Here is an 18,477-nt window from a genome sequence, read left to right as displayed (position 1 = left end):
AAAACATCTTCTTGAAATTCTTACGTAACTTCATAAATACATGTATATATTCATGTATTTGAAAGTATTAATTGATGTTTTATTATAATAAAATTACAATATGGTATCTAAAAGCCTTCAAATGTGGTTGGTTTTTAAGATTTGCATCAATTTATTATAACGCAACGATTTGAGGTAGAATCCATTAAAGGGGTTTTTTTTTTCAATTATGGATTTCTCATCACGATCGAGCGTCTTTAAAAATAAAAATTCGATTTTTCAATGTGAATTCGCTTGAAATAATTTTCATAAACAGAGAAAAATTAACATATTAACATTTTAGTTAATTGCTAATTAAACTAAATTATAACTATAATATATCATTCCACGTTAATGGGAACGTTTTAGTGCATTTTCCTGCCACTATGGAGTATGGACTCCCGGAGAAAATTGCAATAAACTGAAGGAAGAAAATTAAACCTACCCGATAAAATAATTTTGACCTAAAACTACGTCGGGGACGATACATATATATATAGCACGCACGGTGTAACAAACACTTTTATATATATGTATATATATATTTTTTTATATATATTATTCGGGTATAATTAGTTACTTGACAACATTAATTAACCGCGTCTGTTTAAATATTTAAAAATCTATTTGACGATTTTCTCTTTTTTTTTTTTAAATTTCGTTTAATTGCGTATCAAAGCGGATAGGTACCGGGGTATATAATTGTACTTACTGTTTTTTGTAAATAAAATTCGAAACATTCATTTTGTTTGTTTGTTTGTTTGTTTGTTTAAATGTACATCCAAAAAACACACTGGTTTTGTTTTGTTCCAAAAATAAACTCGGGAGAGGGTGGAGTTCAAGGTTTTTAATTTTCCATGGGTTTTTTCTATTATCATTTTCGAGGAATTTTCCTTGTCTCTAACAGCAACGTGTATGTATATATGAAACTTTCGTTTAAGTGGTGTACAATGCGTTACGTAGGAGCTCTACAGCGCATGCGTGAATTTCGTGGACCTCGGAATTAGCGTAGCTTATTCCTGATCAGCGCCACCTACCCATAGCGGCGACTTTGAGAACTACTGTAAGCGGCAAGCCAATCAGATGTCGCTAAAATCTGGTGACGTCACTGACGGGCACTCTCGGGTCTTACCAAAAATGACGTCACCAGATTTTAGCGACATCTGATTGGCTTGCCGCTTACAGTAGTTCTCAAAGTCAGCGCTATGGGTAGATGGCGCTGATCAGGAATAAGGCTAATTTCCGTTGTATTGTATCTATCCGCCAAGGCTAACAGACACGTGACATGACCCAATCACTGACTACTTAAGGAAATATAGTTCTTAGACGCCCCTTAACACAACGCGTTGTACAACCATTTAAAATAAAAAAAGTAACAATGGCTGCCGTTTGAAGATACTTCTACTAGATACAAAAGTTTTAAGTTAAACTTTTCTATTGCCTACACGGCCTTCGTTTTTTTTTTTGCGTAATCAAATGACCGTCACTGTAATTTGGCAAAAAAATTTTAATTAGCGTTTAATTATAATAATTTTCTCGTCCCCCATATGTCCCTTCCGGCGGTTATTTTTAACGAACGATTAAAAACGTTTTAATAGTTCATATATATATAGTTCACCTCTTAAAAACTGCGCTTTAAAAACATGTTCAAATTAAAAAGTAAAAACTTCAATTAATGAATCCATGGGGAGTTTTGTTTTTGTATTTTCTTCGTTTGTTTGTTTGTTTGTTGACGAGAGAGACACTTCCGGATATTCAAACAAACCTTATTTTTGATTGGCCGCTGTCAGTGACAATCTTCTGGGTCTTGGCTGGTCGTATTCTTCCATGGAAAGAGTCCGTCTACGTCCAACGGCACCCAACATCTTGGGGTCACCACCTGAAAAGGTGCGTTGACGTTCGACTCCGGGTAACGTCACGGAGGTCACTGTTACCAAAAAAGAAATTAAGATTTCTTTTAAAATTAAATCATAAATGGACGAGTTTAATTAAAAAATTACATAAAGTTCAAACCAAAAACGTTGACATTCACATTCTCGGAAAAGAGGAATGCAATCTTAAACGCGAAAGGTTTTTTGGTTGATAATTTTAACTTAAGTAATTAAGTATTTTAATGGTAATTAATGGTAATTATTGCAACCTCTTTTCATAACCACTATAATAATAATTATAACACAACTATATATAGAAAGAGAAGAATCATAGCCCGAGAGATTAAAACTTACCTACTTAACATACGCAAGATAAAATAAACATCAACATATTTGGTTTTAGTTAATTATCCGATATTTTAAAGGGATGTACAATGCGTTATGTAGGGGGGGGAGAAGGCGCCTCAGGAACTATATTTTGACGTAGTAGCGTTACTATTTCCTGGGAGTAGTGATTGGGCAATGTCACGTGACGTCTGATAACGCTACGAAGTTCACGCATGCCCAGTAAGCTTAATATAGGCCCCGTTCCCCTACATTACGCACTGTACATCCCATTGGCTAGCGCGAGTTGGATACGCAAGCGTCTTATCAAACCCTTTAATTATTTATATTTTTAATTCCAAAATAATACTTAACGAACTGATACGGTTTTAATTTAAATTAAATTAAATTAAATTAAAGATAATTAAATTTGTAATACTTACGGAAGCCTAGTCCCTTAACGAAAAGAAGAAGACTTTGGGCCAGTTTTTCGGGCTGTTAATTAGAATTATCATTAATGAACAGTGTAGGAAAAAATTTAATATGAAGGTGGTTAACTGACCGCTTCGTTTAAAATATCGCCAACGTTGTCCACTTTAAGAAGGGATGCTTTCTGTTTATCCATTTTAGCGTACATAGTTTGAACGCTTTGAAGGTGAGCCCCATTTCCACCAACAACCAATAAGAAATCGAGTCCTCTCAACGTGGTTTCTAAAGCCGTAGTCAGATCTTTGCGGCTGTAATTAAAATAATTAAGATTAATCATTAAGTTTGTTTTGACGCAAGTGATAAGATTTTCAATTTACTTCATATAAGCTTCAACGTAACGTCGCAGATTTCTCGGGTTAATTCGACTCTTCAACTTATCGGTGTAATCCTGAATTAATTTCTCCTTATTCTCGGCCGCCTCTAATTGCTAAAGTTAATTAGGGAAACATTTACATACATCAATTATTTTCTGATACATATTTAACGCTTGCAGGAAGTCTTCAGTTAGCCTTGAAAGTAACGTTTTCTAGCGCGATAGCAATCCGGAAGACTTCCAATTGACGACAAAACTAAATAGGTAACTCTAGTGATATCAATTTCACAATCAAACGCGTTCAAATTTCATCTCCTTTCGCACCACACGTGGTTTTCTACGAAGGCGTGTCTAATAACTTCGGCAAAAAACTAATCTAAAATAGGGGAGACGACAATCTGATCTTACCTCCTGCGCGTTTTCGAAGCAATTTATTTAAGCGAGAAATACAAGGTAATCCAACGGTAAAAGATACAAGAAAATGGAAAATGTTCGTATAATTTTCACCACCACCAACAGGCAATTCGCAAATGAGGCAATAATAATGTACAACGATAATAATAACGAAACAAGTTCAAAACAACGATACTCGATTAATATTCCGTTAGTTAATTAGTAATTTAGGCCTAATATTTTAAATAGTATTATTATTATTACAAGATTTTAGTCTCAGTATGAAAAGAAATCCAAAATTTTAAATTTGTTTATTACTTACCGCGCCAAATTTGTGAAGAACGAGATACTGTTCGGCGGATGAGTTCATACCAACGTTTTGCAATTTCCAATTCATAATCTGTTGGCGTAAATTGTTGTTAAATGTAAATTAAAGTAGAATATTAAATTTAATAAATCATAGGTAGATTAATTTACTACTTTACAACTCGTAGATAAGAAGCGTTCGTACCTTATCTTTGAAGAACTCCATCATACCAACGCTTGTAGCGACACAATGAATGAGAACAAGACCCAGAACTCTCGATTGATGAGCCATCTAAATCAATTTTAGAAAAAGAACTTCATTGATTAGATCCCTTAACTTAAGTACACGCGAACTTAAATTTATAATTATCTTTGAAAGATTAACTTACCGCGAAACGAACAAGAATGTTGGCACCAGCGCCTTCTCCAAAACCAACCACAAGATTCACTCTGCAATTAAAGTAATTGAAAAGTTCAGGATTGGTCTCGCTACAAATAGACAAAAATAAAATTGCAAAGTCGTTACTTGAGATGGTCCAAGACAGTCACTAGATCTTCACCCAGCATTTGAATAGTTGGAAATTCATAGCTGATTTTTTTAATTAATAAAATTAGACACACATTTCATTAAGAATTAATTAATTCATTGCGGTAATTAAACGTACTCGTTGGGTAAATCGGGAGCGTTGTCTTCTTGACCTGGAACATCGACGTGAATAAAAATCGATCTTGGTTTGATTTCGGAAACGCAAGGGTGCTCCACAAAATCACGGAATGATGTATCTAAATTTAAATTTATTAATTTAAAGAAAAACTCGATCAAGTTCTACAATTAAAATTAAACTTACTGTTGGATCCTATATCGTGAACGGTTAAAAAAATTGCCTTTTTCTCGGCATTTTCTAAATCGCCCTAAGTAATTAAAAAAATAAACCGTTAAAGTTTAGTAATAAATTAAGGATGTTCATATAGAACTTTATTATTTTCTATATACTAATTATATTAATAAAATAAGGGTCTCGGAAAAATGGTCTTATTAAATTAAACTTGAAATCATCACCTGAACGTGAACTGTCATCTTTCCACATCTGGGCGTCATTATTTCGAACCTCTGGAACGAAAGAATAAAAAAAATCCATGAATATTCAGAAGCGAGAAGCGACAGAGACGGATGAAGTTGTCACTTCAGTAAAATAAAAATGTGACATAAAGGGGTGAAATCAACGCGGAGATACGCAAGTATTCTCAAATACACTTTTCTATTAAGAAATTTTAAAATCCCACGCGCCAGACAGAAAGTGTCAAAACCAAGTTAAACATTTTTCCCCGCCAAAAACCATCGTCCTTTTGACGTCACCGAACAGCGGCTCTTACGTCAATATTGATCGTCTACTAAAAGCGTAGCTCATGATCTGAGAGCCTGGGCAGACTCTGTCGCAGCACCGTGGTATAAATATATACAAGTAAAAGGTCAAAAGTATATCCCCCATTTCCCACTGGACAACTGGACACTCTCCCATGCAGCAGTTTAAACAATACCACCTAAATTGAAGTTGCTAACTCGATAGACATAAACAAGACAATAAAATATTGAACTCGATATAACAACATCGGAACAAACAAAAAAACAATAACCCGGAAGGGTTTGTTGACAATGATTAGTTTACGGAAGTAAAAAGAACAAGAACAAGAACATAAGAACCTGAAAGAGGTCATTGCGGCAAACTCCATTGCCATTTTCAACTTTCTTTTGAACTTGGGGTTCATCCATCTTCCCCATAATTATAATAATACTAATTGGAAAGCGGCGCGCAAAAATCCCTCGTTAATTAGTCAAGACTGGAATAGAACATAATCCAAGTTTCGTTTTTTCTCCCCAGATATTTATACCGAGGCTTTTATCAGTTGGATAAGATTGGATAAGAATTCTCTCTTTTTTTTTTTTTTTTTTTTGCCCGAAAAAATAGTAACCCCCTTTGCCAAGATCGAGGTTGCTGCAGCGAGGACCAATTCAAAACAACACGCGATACAAGAATTTTCGAGAGCAGAAACCCAGTGAAGCCTCTTTCACAGTTGAAGAATAGAACAGAGTCTGTATGGTGAGGGCACCCATTGAGAACCGAGGGGCCATTCACTCCTCAGTGTAGTCCGTGGACACGATGCCTCATTCATTCATTAACTGTACCGGTCCGAAGTGGTTACGCCCTAGCATTGACAGAGCTAAAATTATTGCAAGGCACCCTAATGTAAACAAGCCACCACAGGTTTAGCGTGGACATTCCTTCTTAGATAAAGCATGGCTTATTTATTTATAATCCATAATTGATGTACATGGGATCATGGGATTTGTGATCGAGTGATTAGCCCCTCGTTGAAAGCCTCTTGATACGAGCCTACACGAGCGTGTAACCATCATCCATTCTTAGTTTGCAATAGAGAGAAACTTAGATAGAGTATCTTTTAAATCAAATATTAGGATTTAATATAGTGTGTCTCAGTTAGAGACACGAATGTACTCTTTGCTCCTCGCGTTTTCCTGGCAAAGTTAGCTTCCGTTGACATTGGTTAACCAGAGAAAGCAAAGTCTAATTACGATGAGTCGACTGTTGAAGAGTCGGGGGATGTTTAGTTGGTCTAAATATTTATGTAATAATTGTCTTGGAGTTCCCTAAAGAAGCCATAGAAACTTAATTGCAATGCAAACTCCACTTGAAATGGATAGCAAGGACTAAAATAAAAGTTCTCTGGAGCCTCTAGTTAGATAAGAGTGCTTGCTTCTAGTATAAGACATGTACTCTCCCCCCTAGAGATTTCTACGATTCTATTCAAGCGGGTTGATTAAACCTAATCAAGGTTTATAATTGAGTACTCGCCTCGATGCAAGAACCAATCAGAAGACGTTTTCAATCGTCCCAAAATTTTCCATTAATATGATTACGATTGTATCGAGTTCTATAAATATCGGCGTATCTTTGTTCCGGGAATTATCACCCACTGAACCGCTATTTTTTTTTTTTTTTTGAATAAAAGATTAAAAAGGCCTCGAAGCCTAGACGCATTGGCTAGTCAGTTATATTATTATTCTTAATTGATAGCTAAGAGCAATTAGATTTGACCCATCATACGACACCAGCAAGAGTGGAAGCATCAAAATGTCGGGCCTAATTATTTTTTCAAGTAAACATATCATTGGGCGAGGTTCTATAAGACGTTTTTTTTTCCAATTTACGCTTGGCAAGTTTTAAATTTAAAATGTCTGCAAAGTTTACTTGGACGCAAGAAATAACCAACTGGGTTTGAATTACCAAAAGGCCACGCACGTACTTGGCGGGGGTCTTCCGGCGCAGACATGACTCGCGGTTAACTAATACGCTTTGACCTTGTCCGCCTCCGCTAAGACGTGCACTGGACTATATATATATTGGTCCACACCCCAAAATCATCAATTTCCAATCTACAGGCGAGGTACAAGCATTCAATTCCCAGTAGAGTCCCCAACAAAAAATAATTTGATTCATATTCAAAACCTTGGCACGAACGATGTCGACAAAGGTTGATAAACTTGCATAAGTATGGCATTGCAGACGTTCAGTTTTGTACCAAAGTTAACCTTTATCATATTAGATGAGATCAGCTCTCAGTAACCAATCTATCATAATAACTTATATGGAGAATATGAAATATTGTTAACGTATGCCGTTAGTAGATAGCCATTGCAAATAGAGAATTAGGTGTTATCAAATTCTAAAGGTCATATATGTCATTCATTGTTATTGTATTGTATTCCATTTCTCTGATTTATTAGCTCATTTCATAGGTAAAGTATTACTGCTTTTGTTATCGCAGAGGGTTATCGCTCTGACTACAACGGAAAATCGTCAATTGTCCGAGCCCTTTAGTTTTCTTTCCTCCTATTTCGAACCCAAACACAGTATCTGTATAATGATGGATAGCAGCATGGAATCATTAAATAATAATATAAAATAAAAAAGATATATGCAACAGGAGAAGAGCAGGTAGCGATGCTGGGGCCCCAAAAAACCATATTAAATTTATTCTAGCTCGATTCGCGTGCATGCAGTACAAAATTCGGACCCCCCCTTTTATCTCGTGACTCTACATCATCAAATTTATACAGTATTTATGGATTTTTCGGGTATTTGGTATATAGGAAGGAACTGCACGGACAATTTTCGAATAAAGACAAGGCTTAGCCATTAAATGACAACACCAATCGTAAATAAACGACAGTTCACGTGCTGGCAGTCGCCATTTTAAGAAAACTTGAAAAGCCTGCTTTTTAAGTTGTTTTGCAACTTGTATATTTATATTTATATTTATCTTTTTAATTAAACTGATTATTTTTAATTACGATTAGTGTATTATCGTTTAGGAGGGGTTAGGAAGATACTAAACTTTAGGGCAACGATAAAACGATAGTGACAACCTCTACCCCTTCCATCATCCTTGCCTCTATAATGGCGGATATGCTTTATGGTATCAAAACAATTTCATACTGATCCATCATTCAAGTAGAGTTCAGGGATAAACCAAATCAAGAACTCATACACGTATAAAGAACATAGAAAGATATAGAATTGGAATAAATTACCGTCGTTATCATAGCCTTTTCCCTGGCCCCACTAGCCAATAGGTTCTCAAGTTTTAAATGGGTTCTATTACAAATCTAACGAATCAAGGCCATGGGAACTTCATTGTATTATCAGCTTAACGGTTGGGTATTTATCCGTTGACAGTAATGTTTTCCACAGAATAAAAAAACTACCGAAGGCAAGGCTTAAATATCTTCTCAAGTACATCACACTACGAAATACGTTATAGAAATAGAATGTACCACTCGGGCAAATTGCCAGTACTTCGTATAAGTATACCTCTACAATATTAGTATAACTATAAGAGTTATAGCTACGTCTATCGCCAAGTTATAACTAACACGTTGTTCGAATTTCCGTTCATCCGCGAAATAAGCGACACCATGGAGCCGTCAAGCCTATTTTCCGACAAGCTAAATAAACTTCAATGATCTGTGACGAAAATATTAACTTTTGTCTTAACAGAAGTCATAATTAAACGCTTACCGAAGCAAAAGATTCCTTCCCCTTAAGCTGTCGAAGTTCTAACCATTCTTCAATCGAGCAAAAAATAAAACGGGTCAAAGAATCAAGTACCACTTATGAGGCCTACGCAATTTGGTCCTTAAGAAACAACTACTACTAGTGGCAAAGCAGTAAATCAGGAATTTGGATGCCTTCTGTCAACATCAACTTCATTTTATGTTACGCGAGGTTATTTAACCTGTTGTTTACACTTTCAAGACTAAAGGGGCTAGAGAAATTTCATCCCCCGTTTCTTAAATTAAACCATTCTTCAGGGTTTGCAACTGAATTGAACAGAATTCTATAAGCTTTTCAGATGGCAGTTGAACCGCACTCGCAAGCAACTACCAACAGTCCAACACTTGTCTGCACACTATTAAAAATAATTTAAACGCCCATAAATATTTCAAGCAAACAACTCAAAAAAATAAATAAGTCTACAGTAGAGAAAGCTATTTTATAGCCTGAGAAGTTTCAGTTAGGTTAAATTACCCAGAAACCATTTCAAGAAGAGAGGGAGAGACAAAAATCTGACAGAAGGTTCACAGGTGCACATAATCCATACGCTCCTCTCAAAATCAGCCTCAACCTAAGCTTGCAAACTAGAATTAACTTGTAATTTGAACTACTTTGATTCAAAACCCGAGCAAACTCGGGTTAGCTTTGGACAGACACGTGAAGGTACTTGAAATAAAACCGTTCTCAAAGGTTAGTAAAGAAATGGCCTGAGATTTGAATCAAAATGGTTCGAAACGAATGACTGTCCATGCACGTGCCACACCCCAAGACACACCCTTGCAACCTAAATGATTTGACTTCTTCTTTTATCTTAGCGCGAGAAATTCTTGCCAAAGAGGCTCGTGCTTTTCGTATATTAAAAGACTGTGTCTCCAGTCACTGACTGGTAAGTTGTAAAAGAACCAGGAACGTCTCAATACTAAAACCAAACGGCGTTGAAGACTCGCGAGCAATTGGAAAGCGAGAAGTGTATTTGGAAGCGCGCCAGGACACTCAACGCAACGGCAGTCAAGGTCTTGATGCCAAAGCGTACGAGATTGTTTTTCTCAACATCTTCTTCTTCTTCCAGCTATAGCAAAGATGTCTTTCTCTAGCCTAGAATATACCACGATGCAAAGCGGGGGGACACGGGTTGCCATTCTCCAATCACGAACCCCTATCCCCAGCGTTTTACTTCGGTACAACTTCAACCTTTGAAGTACTTCCGCTTGGTTCAACATTTTATTAGGCTTAGGACCACTCCGAGACCAAATAGGTCCTTGTGATGGTGGGTTGTTAGATGACGGAAGACAAAAATAAAATTTATATACTGGAATCGTTTCAGATTGAGTTTGGACCAAGTACAAAAGTAAGTGGCTTCTATCGGTTGAAAACTTCAACCAAAAAACTAAGTCTTATAAGCGTTGACTCCAGTGCATTCTTAGCCTGATATTAAAGAAGTTGAAATGGATCGAGAGGATGGTTTTTCTTATATATATCGTCAAATGAAAGATATATCCAACCCGAGATAGTCTTCATGGTTGGCATGACATAACGTATTTAAGTTTCTTTTCAAAGTATCGGCAGAAGTCTTGGTTTAATAATATTAGACTCTACGGAAAAACCACATTGGTGCCATCAACCTTCGCTTTTGGCCAATTGATTTCCTTCCCTTGAACAAAAACAGGAAGGAAAACGTAAATATAACAGAAGTTAAACTTTGATCGAAAATGAAAAATAAAGTTTGTAATCCGTCTTGACATTTGTAAGACAACCGGAAAAATATCTTAACATTAACCGAGTTGAATAAAAAAGATAACAAGGTTTTTTATCTTTTATTTTAACATATGGCGTGATCATTTCAAAATGTTTTTCGGCACCCGAAAAGAAGGTGAAACCAGAATAATTAATTATAAATATCGTTATCATATTATTTTGTTATCGAAACTCTTTTCGTTATTTTTCAAGGGGCATGGCTGAATTATGGATATTTTTTTTCTAATAAGTAGAAGATAAATAAAGTTTATCTATAGATCGCGATGTACTTTGAGAGTACAGTCAATTTCACTTGTCAGGGACTACTTTAAATCTAAGGTATTTAGTATTAGGTAACCTTTCAGTAAACGTTTTCTACTCACTGACACCTCAAAGTAGTACCTGAAGTTGACTATTGACAAGGTTTTAATTTAGTTTCTAAAGGATGGGTGAAACATTGGTAAGAATAAAACCGTTTTCACTAAGGATTTTTTTTAGTTCCCACAGTGTTACCAGGACGTTTTTGATCCAATAGACTGCAGTTCAGTTCGAATCAGACCGTGACTAACTTGGCTCAGAGTTGCACTGACAACACTGCACTGCAGTTAACGGCTAGAAACATGGGTTTCACTTAATGAAAACTACGTAAATTTATCAAACGTTTGACTCTCTCTTTATATAGAGTACAGTTATACAAGGCCTGTTGCTTCGAATTAATCAAATAGAGTTTTAAAAGAGTGACGACGGAGCGAGTGTAGGAGGAGGCGAGGCCGTAAAGCAAGCGAGAAAGAGATATTAACTTTGGGGAACGCGTTCAATGACCGCTTTATATAATGCGGATATTCGATTTTTTTTTCTTTTTTTTTTTGGCCATGCAGATACCGATCCGATTAGGAGATACTGAACTTCCTGACCCGATTGTGTGTTTAAACTGTTAAATTCTTATTAATTCGGTCTTAGGGGGTTTTAAATTCGTTATCCCAAATGACATTAGTTTAATCCCTTCAGTGGTTCCGAGGCAAGAGACAGAAATACAAGGTGTTATAAAAAGGGAGAGTGGTACTACCTAAATGGGCGATTTTGTGTGGACAATGCAATTTCTATGACATTTTGACCAAAGGCTCACCGTGTTTGGTTACATTGCCTTTCGGTTTATTACTTAAATATAAGGGATCATCCCCAAAACACTCCAATGTCCAATCATAACTTGTTAAGGGTGACCTTGTTGCAAATGAAGTTACATTTTCAACTCAAAATCATCCACTGTACTTATACCATCCTACCATCCTCCCTTTTTGTAACACCCTGTAGACCCAGCCCAATTCTGTATTTGAACGTTCTCACTTCTTATATGAATTCTTGTAACAAGCCTTAAGATAAAGTATCCCTCATCAGAGAACAAAAACAATGTCAGAATTTCTGCCAAGTAAGGCTTAGGCTATAGGCAGAGAGATTTTTTGTCTTCTTAGGCTTAAATCGAAAAGGCCGATACGATGTGTACGTGACAGAATCCACGAATAATTTGGGATTTAGGACATACGTACTTACATCATTTTGAAGACAAAAACCTAAAAACCCGTGGAACAAAAAAAAAACAGTGAAACCGGGAGAAACTAGTTATGGGGCCCCGTTATGGGAGAAAGTTTGAAAATGTATTTACATAAACCTTTTCAATTCAAATAACTAGCTATAAAACATATGCCTTTAAATCAACTAAATATTTAGTACGAATTAAAGTTAGACTTCCTCGTGGGTATATTTGAAATAGAAATTCTCGCGCGTGCAAAGGGGTGTGTGATAGTTGTATGGAATAACGAGTTTTAAGCCTAATAACTCTACTGAACTTAATCAAATACGCTACCCCTCGATGTGTTTTTATTCCTTTCTTTTTTTATTTTAAAAAGAAGGGCAAATTAATACACACGTAGATATCGGGTCATGAAAAAGACAGTTGCGAAAGAACCTTTACGTTTTGTGAATAAGAATTAGTTCCAAACAAGCTACTAAATTGCCTCATCTCATCTCTAAGGGAATAACTCTTTAACTCTAGTTGTCTCTTGGCTTAGAACTTCTTCTTTCTATTTGGTTACGTGTATTTATGATAGACGTCCGGTTTCAAGAGATCTTCTTATGTATATACCCTATTCAATTCAATTCAGAATAAAAAGAGTTCTTTACAAAGACCGAAATTCTCTTTTTCTATATCCTTCCTAACTAACAGTAATTCAATTTCTAAAGCTATGGGCGACGAGCCAGAAAACATACGATTGATTTTTTTCCATCTGACTGATTGTTAAACAGTTCCTGTACGTGGTGGTTTAGTTTTGAACCTTTATTTTGGCAATGACCCTCGTTCATGGAAAAGAGAGGGTGAAGTTCTGAAGAATCGATTGATCTTTTTAACATAATTCTTTATGTAAATCATTTTGAGAAAAAAAAAAATCTAAAAAATCCTGGATTTTATTATTTTTCTGAATTTGAAAAGAAGGGGGTTTATATGTTTACGAAAGATGCGCAAGAAATTATAGGGGGTGTTGTTTCTTTAAACAGGAATATCAAAATAAATTTAAAAACCACCTAAAAAAATTCGGTTAACCGTTTTCAAATACATCAAGGAAAAAGGTGTAATAATAAAAAAGAAATCAATAAATTTTCGCATTAAAACTCGATTTTTCTGTCGCTTAGGGGTGTGTGCCGATAACAACCAATCAGATAACTCCGTTAGTAACCATAGTAAGTTATTGCAAAATCGAAAAATGAGCAGCAAAATATTTAAAGAATGATTACCAAGAGAGGGAAAAAGCGTTCAAGGACTTTAAGTTGAATCTCGTCAGTCTGGAAGTCGCCTTATGTTTACAATTTGAAAGAAAATTTTACCTATATCATATGAACTTAAATATTTGCACCTTTCAAGGTCAACATACGTTATCCTAAACACTAGCTATATATATGTAGGTAGGTGCAAGGAGTATAAATGCAAGTTGTCAACAGGAGAGGCGAGAATCAAATTACACGCCACTTTCATCAATTATAAATATGACGACGTAGAAAAAAAGAAAAGAAATGGAAACATGTGCCTAAGAATAGAAATAACTTTGGGGTGAACCAACCAAACACAACATAGTATATTACCCCAAAGTAATGATAAAACGCTTCAATTTATCAACAATCATTTCCTGAAACGATCGCTTTGTACGATTAAAAACAAAAATTGCCTCTACAACTACGTATTTAGATAATTAATGAAGTTGTATCTAATTACTTCGCGGTAATTAACGTCTGCGAGTGACACACACACAGAGAGAGGGAGAGAGCTATTTATGTTTCGCGATAAAGAGAACGTTCATTAGCTAATTTCCGTCCAGTCATTGATTACAAAAAGAGTAAACAATACGGTTAATTATAAAGAATGCGTCTGAAGTGTTGTTATTTTCTTCTTGTTGTTTTTAATATGTCGAGAGAGTGCATTAACGCCTTGATTGAACTTTGAAATTAAGGGGAAAGGCACGTTTAATTTGGCAACAAGAATGATTAACTAGATTATATTTCCGTTTAGTTAAAGAGAATATGATTTGAATATTCCATAAGTGCATGTGTTATTATTTATCGGTTTAAAAAAACAGTATCTATAAAATATATCTTGGACGTCAAATTTCTCTAAAACCCTGGCCTATATTTGACCTATAAACTAGAGTAGACTACTGTATATATCCTAGGCCTATATGTTTACCCGATAAAGCACTCAAAACACCATTTTAAAAGTGAAATTGAAGTCAAATCCCGCAGTAGCAAAAACATACGAAATACAAAATAAAACTAAACTACTTTGCCATCTTCCTTCTAGGCCTACTAGATTTCATCTGGACTCCCTCTAGAGAAACTATAAATAACACCAAATATCTTAGATAGCAAGAAGTCACTCTTGGATATTTCACTTATGCCTAAGAAACCGTAGGACTAAATATAAAGTGTATTTTGTTTTTAAGAGATTTAAAAAATAAAGCCTATATTTACGTAAGGCGATAGCCCTGAAGGGATCGAGGTCTTTTAAGCTAAAAAAAAAAGAGGTCAACTGAGCTGAATGGAAAAGGTCACAAAGCATATTTAGATGTATATTATAGACTTAATGCATCTTGCAATCCTCCAACAACCAACCTGAGGCGGGTAATATCAGAGGTCGGCTTTGCCTTATAGCTTATGATCCCGCGGCGAAATGGGCTCCGCAAAATAATCTCTTCCTCTCATTATATCGCACTCGGATTTCACCGGAAATATTTTCGCAACTCTAACCCTCGTCGCGCCAGGGTTGTGAAGGTGGAGGTGGTAGTGTCCACGATGGTGGAATTAACCCTGAATGTTTCATTCCTTACAAGTTAGATGAGAACCCCCACGTGTTAACTCGTAGCATAGACTTTCGAACTAAACTATTCCAATTTGTCACACGCAACCCATTTTAATTTAAGAAACAACATAACGCTATAATGCTCTTCGTTAGTATGGGTCCACCGTAGGGGCCCACAGCACACATAGTCTAAGAGGATTCAGGCTACTTGGAGGACAAAGTGGAAATGGCAATGGTTTGGTTTGTTTCTGCCACTGAGACATCGATTTATCACAACAACTCCAGCGGTTACCCACTCCAATTCCCGAACAACAGCTAACTCATAAGCCTTTTAAGATTGGGCCCGACAAAGATCACCTGTAGTTCTCTTAACGGTCTGTACCAGTCAGGGACACACTCTTTTATTTTTTTGTGATAAACCGACACCAAAGAATAAACTATCGCCGTGACACTTACGACCCATTATATAAATGATCTTAAAAAAGAAAGGAGTCCACTTAGAGGACTGAAGTTCCTAAACACTAATGACCCGGATAGACACCCGACCGGGAGACACGCGCTACTTTGTTGAAAGCTTGCATTATGTCCAGAAAAAAAGTAGAAAAAACCCTTAATGATTGCAAATATTTGTTGTGCTATCGATAAAAGAACAGTAAACCTGAGAGATAAAAATCCAATTAAAAGGGAATGTTAACTATCACCAATTCAAATGTCTTTAACATCATTTGCATATTAATTTCCTCGGTGATCTATCACCTTTATACAAGGGGACAGAAAATTATAATTGAAATTTCAAAATTTTACCAAACACCCTAGAATAATCTTTCCTATACTCTAAGCCTAGTTGGTATTTATATTTTGGAGGAATTTAGAAAAAAGTGGCAAAAAAGACGCCTTGAACTGGGAACTTAGCCAAATTCAGTGCAGCGGACCTACATTGGTACAAGTCTTCGAAATTAACACGACACGGCGGCAAACCGTAATTTGAAATAAAAATACCCGGAACAAAATTCAAGTACTGCATCATAGATAAATACGCCACAGCTTCTAATATCCAGTTGATTTATTCGTATTACGCGACCTTCAACTGGGCCTACACTTAATACTTAGTAATAGAGAAGCCCCTTTGCAATGGAATAGATAGCGAGATATACAGGGCGTTTCCAATGTAAGTCTACCATAAATTTAAGGGTATGTCCTTTGGGTCAAACTTATTGAAAAGTGTCAAGGAACATGCATGGGATCTAGAACAGTCCCAAACAGCGACTGGCAACTAAAACAAGGAAATAGTCAAGACATGCCAGACTTCAATCTTAGAGCGTTACTGAAGTAAATCATATTATTCCACGTGTGTTATTACAATTTCCTTAGTTGTTTTAGGGGAGCATCTATGTATGGGAACCCAAATTTCCGGAACTAAATGTTGCAGACGCCACATTCCTCGAGTCACTTCCGCTTAGTTTGACCCAAAGAACACCCTGTATATGGAATGGGACTGAACTATTCAAATATGTTCCGTCGCTGTATTAGGTACTCGGTTAATCTCCTCCATTGCATGGATCCCACTAAACCTGTATTTACGTACTAATGTATTAATATTACAAAAGGTATTAAATTCAACTCTCAAGTATAATCAACGGATTATAAAACCCAGTCGTAAAGTTTAAATAATATTCCTCTTATAGAAAAATAATTAAAAACCTAACAAAAATTTATTGAAATTCGTCTATCTTTCATTAGCGACTTAATAACAAAAGGTAGGGTAGGGGATGAAATTTGATGGCGTTAATAGGAAGAGGGAGGGGGGGGGGGTAGAGTGGACCAGGGGGTGCCAAATCCGAAAAGCTAATATCTTCGTGGTAGCGTCAGCAACATTGAGCATCCTGTAGTATGCAGGGAGATGTTGACGTGATATATTCCTATCGGTAACCATGGCAACACCCTTTTACCAGAGTTTGTGTGTTAAGGCCTAGGGACCAACCCATATCCCCCCCCCCCATATCCACCCCCCTTGAGTTAACCACGCGTTAATTTTTCCCGCCAAAATAATATAAAAATGAGTATGCAACAGAAATATTGATGCAATTTTCAAGACCTAACGGCGGAGAAGCTTGGGCTTGACTAATGTTATTTTTATAAGTTTATGCGTAATGAATAAATAATCCGGTTACTTGAACGCAATTCTCTTGTCAATAATTTTACATTAAAACTGAGGAAGCGTACAAAATATATATTGCGTATTACGTCACGCTAGTTTCTATATTAATTTCCCCAAACTAAAGTTATCTAATCAAATTAATTAATATACAAACTCAGACAGTGTAATCAGACTAATTTGGGGTGGGGGTGGAGGGGACGCTGAATTGGGTTAAATTAACCTGCCCTGAACCAACCTAATTAATTAAATTACTATTCCCGATACAAGCTGCTGCTGCTACGCCCATCCATTTTTGCTTCCAAAACTCAGCGATACCAACCAATAACCATAGCAAATTCCATAACGCAAAGTGTTTCCATAGACGACAACACATCCATGATCCATATTGTTGCCATAATAAAATTCCTTAAGAAGAAGAAGCAGACAGGAGGAACAACCCACCCACCCAACCAACCAACCGCAAAATAAACACCCAAAAAATTCTTCATTCTCTTTTAAGATATATTAGGGTCCTCCGATCAATTTACTTGACCCCTCACCGCGCCTGCGTTTCCAATCGTGTCGTGGCAATGGGCTACTGTGGACTAACTAACGAACAGAAGGAACCTTCCCCCATAAAAGAATAAAGATTTCCAAGGAAATGGGATTGGGAACCATCCGAAAAAGGGAAGGGAGCACCATAAAATTCATAATAAAACGTAAACAACAAGACAGACCTTCTCTTCCTGATTCATTCCAGTATCCTCCATTTCTCTCTTCTTTTAAGTTTCGTTGCACGAATAACGATGGATTATCTTAACACCGTGATAAACTTCTTCTCTCTCTTTTTATAAAGACAAACTTCGATTAGAAAAATTTTTCCCACTCAAAGCTAGCTAGCTGCCTGCGTGTTTTGGAAAAGATCTTGGTGCTCTTCGGGATAATCCTCGGAAAAATCTCCTTTCCTTCCAAGTTTAAGGTTTTGCTTCTCTCTCTAGGTTGCTTGGCTAGCTCGCAACTCGCGCGTCGACGTTCTTCGATTTCTACAGCGCCGCTATCTATCGGGATTTTGACCTAGCACTGGGTTTGGAGCTGCCAAGCTCTCCTTCTCTCAAACCAAAACACACACCGTCGACAGACTAGGCCTATAAGAGTTAATATTCACACAATTTCAACTACTACGTGACGGTTTTAATGAACTGTATATTTTTTGGTGGTACCATAAGCTGTGGTTATACGTGGATTAGCGCACGTCATGGTTTTAAATGAATTATAAGAATCTAGAGCAGTGTTCGGAAAGGAAGTCTTGAGGAGTATAACACCCCCTAAGGACGTTTGGTATATAGGGAGAGTGGGGTCAGACATTTTCTTATCTATCATATCCTAAGATTTATTAGATACAAAAGTTCATAACA

The 18,477-nt window shown here is 36.4% G+C and overlaps 1 protein-coding gene across 2 annotated transcripts; it reads right to left on the bottom strand.

Moving 5' to 3' along the window:
* Positions 1 to 53: 53 nt before the first annotated feature.
* LOC149717953 (uncharacterized protein ZK1073.1) lies at positions 54 to 18,214 on the bottom strand. Of its 2 annotated transcripts, none has more exons than XM_089841764.1 (12): positions 17,800 to 18,214; positions 4,775 to 4,825; positions 4,563 to 4,626; positions 4,380 to 4,497; positions 4,241 to 4,303; positions 4,104 to 4,164; positions 3,920 to 4,006; positions 3,730 to 3,808; positions 3,020 to 3,131; positions 2,776 to 2,950; positions 2,657 to 2,708; positions 54 to 1,945 (listed from the first exon to the last, which is right to left on the bottom strand). In XM_089841764.1, the coding sequence occupies exons 1-12, from the start codon at positions 17,830 to 17,832 to the stop codon at positions 1,785 to 1,787; spliced, it is 1,056 nt and encodes a 351-aa protein (XP_089697890.1). In that variant the 5' UTR covers positions 17,833 to 18,214; the 3' UTR covers positions 54 to 1,784. The 2 variants fall into 2 exon arrangements, with proteins under 2 accessions (XP_089697890.1, XP_089697889.1); XM_089841763.1 differs by lacking the exon at positions 17,800 to 18,214 and adding an exon at positions 5,417 to 5,515 and having other exon boundaries at positions 3,020 to 3,129; positions 3,731 to 3,808.
* Positions 18,215 to 18,477: the final 263 nt, after the last annotated feature.

Source organism: Phalangium opilio, unplaced genomic scaffold (assembly GCF_054372755.1).
Source record: "Phalangium opilio isolate 3A_F unplaced genomic scaffold, DU_Popi_V2 ptg000003l_1, whole genome shotgun sequence".
NCBI classification, from domain to species: domain Eukaryota; kingdom Metazoa; phylum Arthropoda; class Arachnida; order Opiliones; family Phalangiidae; genus Phalangium; species Phalangium opilio.
The sequence above is the reverse complement of the archived record's forward strand: the minus strand, read 5'-3'. Positions and strand labels throughout refer to the sequence as shown.

Bases quoted from the DNA above. Each gene is read 5' to 3' on its own strand.
- LOC149717953 (XM_089841763.1), bottom strand. From the start codon at position 5,494: ATGGGGAAGATGGATGAACCCCAAGTTCAAAAGAAAGTTGAAAATGGC. The intron at 4,007-4,103 runs GTAAGTTAATCT...AAATTGATTTAG, and splicing joins ACATTCTTGTTCGTTTCGCG to ATGGCTCATCAATCGAGAGT. The intron at 3,809-3,919 runs GTACGAACGCTT...TTACGCCAACAG, and splicing joins TGGAGTTCTTCAAAGATAAG to ATTATGAATTGGAAATTGCA.